Raw genomic sequence first — 11,091 nt, 5'->3', positions numbered from 1 at the left:
AATGAGGCTTTCTACTCTTGTAAACAGTTACAGTCTTGGAAACTCAAAGGGGCAGTCCTACTCTGCTCTACGCATCAACTCCAAGGCGTGCGTATGAACTCCAAAAGTTTAAAATTTCATTTCAATCTAGCTGAAGCTAACAAATGGAGACATTCTGCCATCTGAAAGTGAATGTATACTCAGACATTTTATAAGCAAGTACCTCTTAACTAATGGACTAAGTAAGCACATATCCTAGAAGCATATGCCATATGCAACTGTGTACCCCAAGACCAATCTGTTTGAGTCAATCTATTCCTCCCAATAAATATGTTAAGAGTAGACATATACAAAATGCATAAGAATACCTATCGTTTTACTTAATTCCTCTTGGGCACGATATATTTCATATAGGACAAATAATTTCAATATTATTATACTGATTATAGAAACTGCTACTTAAATTGAAACTAAAATGGCAAGTTACGGAAAATTTGGAGTTTTTAGGAAATATGCGATTTGAACATATAAGATAAATCCCTTTTTTTTAAGAAAAATCCAAATATATCAATAATTCATTCATGCCACCTGCTCTGTGCTGAACACTGAATCACTGTTGGTTGTACAGAGAGTAAGAGCCTCTGCTACTTCTAGTCTGAAAATGAAATAACCCCACACTTGCTATGTTCCTTTCTTGTTACATGTGCTGAACATGAACGGAGTCCTGGGGCTGGAGTGGTGACGAGTTGAGTTGCTAACTAACTTTCAGGTCGGCAGTTGAAAACCACCGGCCCATCCTTGGGAGAAGATGAGGCTTTCTACTCCAGTAAAGAGTTACAGCCTCGGAAACCCACATAGGCAGTTCTACCTTGCTCTCGGGTCGCTATGAGTCAGCATCAACTCCATAGCAGTGACGGAGTACAATAAATTTAAATCACCTGTGAAACTCTTTGAGGAAACACATTATTTGCATCTGTAGTGAAAGCCCATTTCATGAAATCTTTTTTGTTTGAAGTTGTCTCCATGACTTCCTTTTAAAATACTTTTCAAATTATTTCACGATGTGAACTGCAGTAGGTGACTATGAAAACTCGAGTCAGAGAAAGGTGTCCAGTCAGTCAGAAGGCCACCTGAACAATATTGTTTTGGAATGCTAATCTGGGGTCCCTAGACTAGATAGCACCATCACAGATGATTGCTTCTTAGAGCAGTGAGGATGGAAACTGGCTTCTGTTTTGTACCAAGACGCTTACCCTCTTGATGATGCCTGCAGAAAACTGGGGAGGGAACGTCTTAAAAGTCCTTCGATCTCAAAATTGATCCCTAAGACATCTGTAAGCTTATACTCTGATCATTTTATGGGGATCCGGAAGGAAGGAAGAAATTGCTAAAGAAAAGGGCGGTCAATATAATTACTATTTTATTTAGAAAGATTTCAAGGGTTGCTCTTGAAACTTGAGTACTCCCACTGGGTGGCTACGGTCAATAATGGGGGTAAACTCTTTATTCCATGGAAGATAAAATGTATCATTTGCCTTTTATCCAAAGATACATTCATATGTCAACATTTTATATTAAGACAAAATACTCAAAGTGAAGTTACCATTATTTATTATGCTTTTCCAACTTTAGAGTTGGAAATGGTGATGGGGGTCCTAATTTAGCTATTGAGTTTTGATTAGAGATCACACAGGTGTCTACAAATCACACATAAGAAACAATGACAACAAAATAGCTATCATTGTGACATTCAGTGCAGAAAACAAAACAAAAACTTACTGCCATCAGGTCTGTTCTAACTAATTCCAAATAAACTTGCAAGTTCACAGGAAAAGAGCTGTCCAAAATTGCTTCCTTTAACCCTAACCCTAAATATGCATGTGACTCACTAGACTATAATTATGAGAAGGCATTATTGCATCATATGCCTTAGGTCACACTGCACGTGCACTGAGACTCTACGTTACATATTCTTTTTAAATATCTTTACATCACTTTTCTATAGAAACACAACCCTTCTGTATGATCCTCTCATAGAGTGTATTATTATTTGTAGGACTTTTCCTGAATTTGAAAGGATAATAAAGACAAACCTGTATTTACAATCGTGGACATACTTGCCCTTATTATTGGACAGCAGACACATTTTAATATCTAAACACTAATCTGGCTTAATTGGAAAGGAATGTTCTTATTCAAAGTTTTACTTCTGAACAGGAAAAAAAATAGAGGAGACTTCATAAATTATAGTTGCATTCAGTCAGTTCATGATTAAATAATCAATTAAGGTATTGACCGAAAATGAGAAATGTTGGTATTCATCAATAAACTTGTTAAATGCGCTGAGGGAGTTTCTGTTGTTTAACATCCGTAGTGAGAAGAGGAGATAATACATGTTCATCTCTATGAGGCATTTTTATGGCTCTCATAATTGCTGAGAAATAAAACTACCACAGGATCCACATGACAAAATGATGAATAAAGGTAAACCCCCTACGTGCACAACATTTTAAAATAAGTAACGCTGGGAACTCTGGAGTTAAATTTGATGAATCAATGTCATGCGTTCACAGTATTATTGTGTACCCTAGTATTTTAAACAAACATCCGAATAGGGAGGTCGGCGTAAGGAAGTCTCATCGCGTGCTCCTCATTCTCACAGTGCATTATCACCTTGGCAAGGCCGGGTGGTCAGTTACTTAATAAAAATAGAATAATCCCCAAACGTTGGAGTTTTCAGATGGTATGCTTCACTTTCGCCAGACAAAGCACTTTTGAATCACTGTTTACTGCTAATAAAAGGTATACTGACATAAGGACAAATTATCTGCATATTTTGCACTTTCAAAGCAATTACAACTTCACTTTAATTAATACCACAGTAAACATTAACACCATGAGCTCCGTGTAGAAAGCTAGGTATGTTTTGAGACAAAACCCTAATAAAAAAATGAGAAATGTTGGTATTCAGCAATAAGCTGGCTACATGTGCTGAGGGAGGTTAGTCTGACATCGTAGTACTGTCATTGTTGAGCCGATTTCTGCTCAGTGTTCCGCACGGTTTCCAAGGCTGTACATTTTACAGGAGCAGACAGACTCCTTTCTCTCCCTTCAAGCAGCTGTGGGATTTGAGGCAAGTAGTTCAACAGCACTAGCTAGACTCCCATAAATTTTCTAGACATTCTTCTATGTATTTCAAGCCCTTATACAATTATATAGGGGAGAAAGACAGGGCTTTCTACTCCTGTACACAGTTATAGTCTCGGAAACTCACAGGGACAATTCTACCCTTTCCTATTTGGTCGCTATGAGTGGGCATGGATTTGATGGCAGGGAGCTTGTTTTTGTGTATATATATATACACATACACACACACACACACACACACATCCTCTTGGGGAGCAGCAATTTTCCAATGGGTAAACCACATTTTGCCTTTAACTCAAAACTTTTTTTTTTTAATTCTGAAATCGTACTTTAATATTGCCGAATGTGTTTTGGGGTTTTCAGGAAAAGGCAGAAAGTCTTTCATCAGCTTCATACAACCTGGAAGAAAGGATTACATTTTTACAGTTTAGGATTTCTGAATTTGTTAGTTCATAGAAGTATTATTTCTCCAAATTAGGAGATGACAAATATTCAGAATAAGAGACACAGCACATTAATGTAACTGGATTTCTTTTGAAGAGCTACAAAAAGGTGACATCAGTGTTTTAATATTGCTCAAGGCAATCTCCCCACCCCTTCACTTCCACCCAGGGGATCCCCACACCTGAGGACCGTGTAACACGGGGGAGAACTGCTCCAGGGGGGCTGCAACTTACTCTATTTCAAAGAAGCAGTTTAAAGACAAGCCCTGGGTCTCTGAGTAAAACACCCTTCAAGTAGGTGCTATGGGAAGGATACCCAAGGTCTAGGGTGTGTGCAATACTCCACAAGGACAACAGGTCCAAGTCAAGACGGAAATCAAGGAAGAGCCCCGAGAGAGATGCAAGTCAGCTGGAAAGGACAGAGACAGCAACCGAGAGAGGGGGAGGGGAAGGGAGAGGGGGGATTTTGTGAAGGGATCAACAATTCAAAGAATACTTATTTAGTAGCAGGGAAAAATCCGTCTCATTTCCAAGTAACATAAATACCCCCTCAAATCTCGAATTTAATCATAAAAGTCTTTCAGAAAGAACCATTTACAGCAAGCATGCAAATAGCTATTAAAAAATTAGAATTAATTGCAAACATTACAAAATATGTCACCTAGATTATCTATGCTGTTTAAATTATGATATCAAAACGATGCTATAAATATAATTGGCATAAATTCTTGGTGAATATGATTTGCATTTAAGCCAACCTTTTAGAATTGTGTGTGTGTGTGTGTTATTTTGACAAGCATTCCACGTGTCCTTTGACTCTGCATTTGTGCCAATTTTCTATTAAAGTAAAACTGCTGATCATATGCTCCAAACTCTTATCATATCTGGGCCTTGACATATATATCTGCGTGTCATAAAGCTTATATGTACACACACATAAGCGTCTGCATACATTTATACTTGGATGCACACACATGGATACATTCACGTACACATATGCATGCATGTGTTTATGCACATGCATATATGTACAAACATGTGTGCACACGCATCTATACTACCCCCACACACACACAGATATATTAAAGGAGCCTTGGTGGCATAGTTGTTACTCATTGGGCCACTAACTGCAAAGTCAGCAGTTTAAGCTGCCACTTGCTCCATGGGCGAAAGAAAGGCTTGCTACTCCCATAGAGTTGCCGTTTCCAAAGTTCTACCCTGGCCCGTAGGTCACTATGAGTCAGAATGGACTTGGTGGTGGTGAGCTTGTTTTCTGGGGGTTGTGTTGCCCCCCAAAAGAAGTGTCCATGGATTAATTAAAAGTTATAATCTTTCAATATTCCTTGTAATGACAGAGTCCAGGGAGAGCTTAAAGTCAGGACTTAAATTGTAGTGGTGTAATATGGCATTAAAAAAACCCTGATATTATATGCATTTTCGCACAGAAAGTAGAAAAGGAAGTTATGAAAGAGAGGGAGATACACACTCCCTCTGCCCACCGTCTCCCCCACCCTTTCCCTCTCCCTTCCCCCCCACCCTCCCTGTCGGTCAAGAGGCACACAGTGCTCGGGATTTTACAACAATACACCTCAGATTTCATTTTTTGCATCTCCTCAGACAGCTTCATTCGTCACTTTAGAGGAAGCAGTGTCTGCGGTGATACCTATGCTGAGATCAGATTGCTAACCTTTAATTTAACTTCTCCTTCTCTTCTCAGACTTGGAAGTCAAAGAATACTTATGAAATTTCTGTGTTCTATGTCTTACACATAATCATTTCTAATATCACACTGCATGTTATTATCCTCACTTTATAAGCACGGAAATTAAAGAATAATCACATTAAGCAGCTCAGTCATGATCACAAAGCCAGGAATTGGTGGAGCACTAGCCAGGTGACCACGATACTAATGGAGCTTTAATACCCAAAGAACAGACACATACCGACTAGAAGCCTTTAGTTGTTCCCCCAGATTCAGACTAAGGAGTTTTGATAGCATAATGGGTTACCAGTCAGACTGTGGACTGCAAGATCAGCAATTCAATACAACCAGTTCAAAGCAGGATGGTAGAAAATGGAGGCTTTCTACTCCTAAAAAGATTGACAGTCTTGGAAACCCCCAGGGGCAGTTCTACCATGTCCCGTAGGATTCCGATGAGTCAGAATCAAATGGACAGCAGCGAAGTATTCTGTGTGTGTTTTTTTGTTAGTTTTAACTTAAAATAAAAGCAAGTTGCATAGCAAACTAAGCTAAAAAAATATCCAATTTCCATCTCAATTGTTATCCTGGAGCATTTGTGTTGCAATTCTGAACCTCCTCACTGGAAGCAGCAGCCTCATCTTGCTTTTGTTACTGTTTACTATATTTAAACCCTTGAGTCCACCGATTTCTATACTGTTTTCATTGTTGTTGGTTGTCAGAGTCAGTTCCCATTCATTTGCGACCCTACTTACAACTGAAGAAAGTAGAACAGGACCCCATGCCCGGTACTGCACTTTCCTCACAGTTGTCCCTAAACTTAGCCCCCGGTGGCAGCCACTAGGCCAGTTCATCTCCCTAATGGTCTTCCTCTTTCTTGGCGACCCTCTTAATTTTCTAAACATGATGTCCTTCTCCAAGGACTGATCCCTCCTGATAACATGTCCAAAGGATGTGAGATGAAGTCTCACCAGCTTCGCTTCTAAGAACCATTCTGACTATGCCCTGCGTTATATTTGAGAAAGGGAATTATAATGACTCTTGTAATTCTTTCTTGGGAGCAGAAACTCTTTTATTTAACAGTGTCCCTAACATAGTAAGTATTCAACTATTATTTAGCTTTATAGGGGCACCAGTGGTTCATTAGTATTTCTCCTTCCATACAAGAGACCTGGCTCTATTTCACACTCAGTGCATGTACTAAGCAGTCACACCTGTTTGTCATTGGGAGTTTGTGTATTGCTATAAGGCTGAATGTGTTTCAGTGGAGCTTCTAGACTAAGAAGGACTAGTAAGAAGCTCTGGTGATCTGCTACTGAAAATCAGTCAATGAAAACCCCAGGGATCACAACTGTCTAATGGGGGTTGCATCAGACAAGGCAGTATTTTGTTCTAGTATGATGAGGTTATTAGGACTATTGAACTTCACCTCTACAAATGAGCTACACACTTTCCAACCTGTGAGACAATATAAGTAAACAAGGTTGCCTCTATACAGCAGTCAAACAAACGATACAGGCCAGAACTAGAAGGCAAGAACACTGGCTCAATCCGCACTCCCTCTCTTCCCCCCATTATCTCACTGAGGTTGAAGCAGCTTGTAATTGTAATGGTGCTTCTGAGAGTGGCAACTCCCTCTGCTGTTCCAGAAAAGCCATGACCTAAGTCAGAAAAGCGCTATACTCAGTAAAGACCTAACAAAGCGCAACTCTCCCTGCTTGCACAAATTGGAGAAACCCAGCATACAGAGAACAATTATTTCTAAGTCTCAACAATACTTCTCAATAAGCTAAGAGGTTGACCTAGCAGACTAGTGCCTAGCTCATGTTCTTCGAAGGCTTGCTTAATATAGATCAGTGTGAATCCCACATTGGGACAACCAGCTTCCAAAGGGCTATGGCATGTGCTAGAGGAGAACCTTGTCTTGTTTATGCCCAGTAAAAGTCAATGTGTTTGTTAAGATCTAGTGATTCCTCACGCTTGAAAATTTGTCCTCTGAAGCCTTCCCCAAGCTAGAACATGAAATTCTTTTTCTAAGCAAAGATAAACTAACCAACATTTCTGTATCACATTTACATCCAAATGTGACCTCATCAATGTCCTCTGCTCCTAAAATGAAAAAAGGAAAAAAAAACACCACGAGAATTTTTAATAAATCTGAGCTGTCATCAATGTCCTTTGTCAAACTTCTCCACTCTAATATGCATAAATGCATAGAAATAAATGTTATAGCTTGTGGGGAAGTAATGCAATTAAATAATATATATTGTACCTGAAGTTAGGATGGTAGTAATATGATTAGAATCTTCAGAAATTTTCTGTTCTGAATTTGGTGGTGTTAACACTCATAACACTAGTTGGTGCTAGATAAGCAGCATATAAATGCTGCGCAGTCCAGACGAGAAAAAAGGAAAAAAGCACAAACAAAGCAAGAGAGCACCAATTGATCAAACACATCTTCACACACACACACACACACACACACACACCTCTTTTCCTAGTGAAATCTCTCCTTCTTGGAAGCCAGAGGTACTGTACCACAAATCCCTAGAGCTCAGAGTTCCCAGCAATCCTGAATGAAACAATTAGAACACAGCCAGAAAGAAGAAAGCTTGTGCGGATAGCCTAGAGACTGCCCCGCAGACCTGTTTAAAACGAAGACGTGGTCTTTCCTCACAGTGCTGTTTAAAAAGACAGTTACACCCACCCACAATTTTTGTTTTCATTGTAAACTTCTGCTCTTTTCCTGGCCATCTCTGATGATATGGGTAATTTTTTAGACTTCTGTGTTTTTTACAGTACTTCCCCAAAGGCAAAATAAAGACCTCAACCACATTGTAAAGTGCTCAGTTGAGCTTTCCCATCTTAATATCATTTTGTCTTCATTCGTAAATGTACTTTATGCTCATCTTTACGTCTTCACTACATGAAACGCCTACCTGAGGAAGCAACACCCTCTCATTGTTCCTCCTGGTCCAGCCCCGAGAGAAAAGTACATGAAGGAAAACGGAGATCAACCATTGGACCATCATAAAATGTACAAATCTGAGTCAAAAGTGTACTTCAGTAGAAACCAAGGATGGGAAGGGTTAATAGGGTGGTGATAGCGGCTGATAAGTGAGAGTGGAGTGTGGTGCTTGATACTTCCTTTGAAACCCAGTAGAGAACACAGGAAAAGCCAGGAACACGGAGGATAGCAAAGATAAAAGTGGTGAAAGAGTGCATGTTGGAGATCACACGATACAAACCTAAATGAAAAGCTTTATTCGACAGGAACAGAAGGAACTCTATACACTGAATGGAGAAGAACTGCACTGCAATGCACACACCAGACAGAATCTGTTTCATTTTTGCTCCGGAAATCAGAACAGCAAGATAATCCCCAACCTTGGTTTACCTGGTTTATAAACTGGAGATGGTGGGGTGGGGGTGGTAGCAGTGTAAGAGCAAATGCTCACCCTATCCCGAGCGGAGTCCTTTCTTTTAATCTCTTCTTTCAATATTAATCCACTTACAGTCTTCAGTTTGATTATCTTTATTGATCTCCCCCCACCCGCCCCCCTTTCCTACCCAGTGTTTTTAATTTGGTGGTAGTAAGCTCTCGGCAGGGATCCTATCTCCTATTTGGCATCTTTGGGGACTTTTAACTTGTCCCTTTCCTGAACAATTATCTCACCCCTCCCACTACCTCCGCTCAGGCTCAGTCAGTTGTGTGTCCAATAACAGCAGGCGAATGCCACTGGGAGTCACACGGTTGATTCCAGAACTATTCATCAGGTTGCTCACATAAGCCTCCAATCACCCCCAGTCTACGCACCCCCAGTTGCTGCCCTGGGAACTCCTAAGTGTTTCACGAAATCTACAAATAGCTCTCACCCGATCCTCAGTGGAGCCTCCTTCGTAAAATGGACAAGATGAGCTAGCTCTGGAAGTGTGCGGAAGAAAATCAGGGCAGAACCTGGAGGACGGGAGGCATCTGGCTAGCAAGGAAGGATTTATGAGCGCGGCCACTTAGCCAGGGCAGCAGGAAAATTTACTCCGGAAGTAGCTATCGCTAATTCTCAATCCCTCACTAATCACTTACCTCCCCACCAGACCACACTCCCCTAGACTGTGTGCCCTCCACCCTCCACATCCAACCCCTCCCTGCTCCCAGGGCTTTCACAGCTCGAAGGGAATGCTGTTGGGAAACGCCTGAGAATCTGAGCATCATCAAGGGAGTTAGGGCTATCACTGCGACTCCTCCGCTCTCCAAATTTGGAAAGGGGGGGAAAAAGTGTAAATGAGATGAAGGGTCTCCGAATGGCCTCCAAATGCTGAATAAGCTTACCCCACATTGTCGGGAAATGTTAAGGTGCCCACCGTGAGGTAGTGACCTCCACAAGACCTAGCAAAAAAAGACCCAGAGAGGCGCTCAGCGTGACTACAGATTAGGTGTCTGGGGAGATACTGGGGAAGTGGGGTCCAGCTCTCCGCCGTTTTAGGCTTCCAGGGGCTCTGGTGCGGGGAGCCTCCTGGACCGCTCCAGAAAAGGGGAAGGAGGGGGAATGGCGAGCGGCAAGAAGGGAGCTGGCCAGTCGGTCCCAGGCTGCTTCTTCCACCCTCCCGCTCAGCTCGGCCGCAACCTCCCCAGCTGTCCCCAGAGCCACTTATTGGAAAGCTCAGGCACGAGAAATGACAATGTCAGAGTCATAAACTGGCCAGCTACCACGAAGAGTTTCGGATTTGGTTGGAATGACCAGCCCTTCTCCCCAGAGCCCTGGGGTAAGAGGTTGCTCTGTCGCAGCGGGGAGGTGGGCACCGAGAGGGTGCTGGTGCCGAGGCGGGCGCCCCGCAGGCCTGTCGCGAAGAGCGGGCGCGGGTCCGGGTGGGTGGGCGATCTCCTCAGTGACCCGAGCCACGGCCAGGGGGGCACAGGCGCTTGGGGGTCCTTGGTCTTATTGCCCACGTTGCCTTAGCTGTGTCCCCTTGGGCGCCGGCGTGCTCAGAGACGCACCGAAGACCCGTGGACCCTAGATGTGGCACAGCGCGGGGACCCTTTGCACACAGCGTGCATCGTGGTGCATCTGACATGCCACACAGCCACCCGCTCCGAGAGTCTCTCCAAACCTCCGAAAGGCCAAAATGCAACAACGTTCGGGTGCTGGGCAGAAAGTGCAAAAGACGCCCAACGGCGCCCACACGCCCAGCAACGGATACCTTTCCAGACCCCGCGCGTCCCTGGTCCATCCGTGCCCAGCTCGGAAGGCAGATTAAAAAAAAGAAAATCCTCCTCCTCCTCCTCCTCCCAAGCTTCTTGACTAGTTGGGAAAGTGGAATTGAAAGTGGTTTTCCAGTTGAGAGTGGCGCGGCGGACGGTGGAAGTCGGGAGAACCGGGGAGGAGGAGAGGAGGTAGGAGGGAAGGAAGGAGCGAAGGGAGGTGGCCGCGGCGGCCGGACCCCTTACCTGGAGCGGCCGAGCCGGTGCCGCTGGCGCTGAGCAGGGCCAGGGCAGGTAGCACGAGCGTCTGCAGCACGTATCCCAGTCCCAGTCCGCAGCGGGCCGCTGTTGCGCGCAGACCTGTCCTCATCGTCGGCCGAGGTGTGCCAGGGGGGCAGAGACGCCGAGACGCGCGAAAGGCGGCAAGCCCCACCGGGCGGCCGCCGGACCCGTGCAGCCCGAAGCGGTCGCAAGAAAGAAGGATGCCCAAGCGCCGCGCTCCACTTTCTCCCGGGGCTGGGGCCAAAGGAGGCGGAGAAAGGACGCGGCGGCGGAGTTGGAAGCGTCCCCTTTCCCGGAGCCTGCTGGGGGCTCCCGCGAGCGGCTGCTCCGCCCCCACGTGG

At 43.8% G+C, this 11,091-nt stretch overlaps 1 protein-coding gene across 2 annotated transcripts in view; it reads right to left on the bottom strand.

Moving 5' to 3' along the window:
• Positions 1–10,927, bottom strand: part of UNC5C (unc-5 netrin receptor C) — a 457,437-nt gene extending 446,510 nt beyond the window's left edge. For both annotated transcript variants that reach the window (XM_004703272.2, XM_004703273.2), the window contains exon 1: positions 10,715–10,927. In XM_004703272.2, coding sequence (XP_004703329.1) covers positions 10,715–10,838 — 124 coding nt within the window. In that variant the 5' untranslated portion in view covers positions 10,839–10,927. The remainder of the gene's footprint in view (positions 1–10,714) is intronic.
• Between the last annotated feature and the right edge of the window lie 164 nt (positions 10,928–11,091).

Source organism: Echinops telfairi, unplaced genomic scaffold (assembly GCF_000313985.2).
Source record: "Echinops telfairi isolate 266 unplaced genomic scaffold, ASM31398v2 ScPeMD7_7468;HRSCAF=8506_0, whole genome shotgun sequence".
NCBI classification, from domain to species: Eukaryota; Metazoa; Chordata; class Mammalia; order Afrosoricida; family Tenrecidae; genus Echinops; species Echinops telfairi.
Note: the sequence above shows the minus strand (reverse complement) of the source record. Positions and strands in the feature narration are given on the sequence as shown.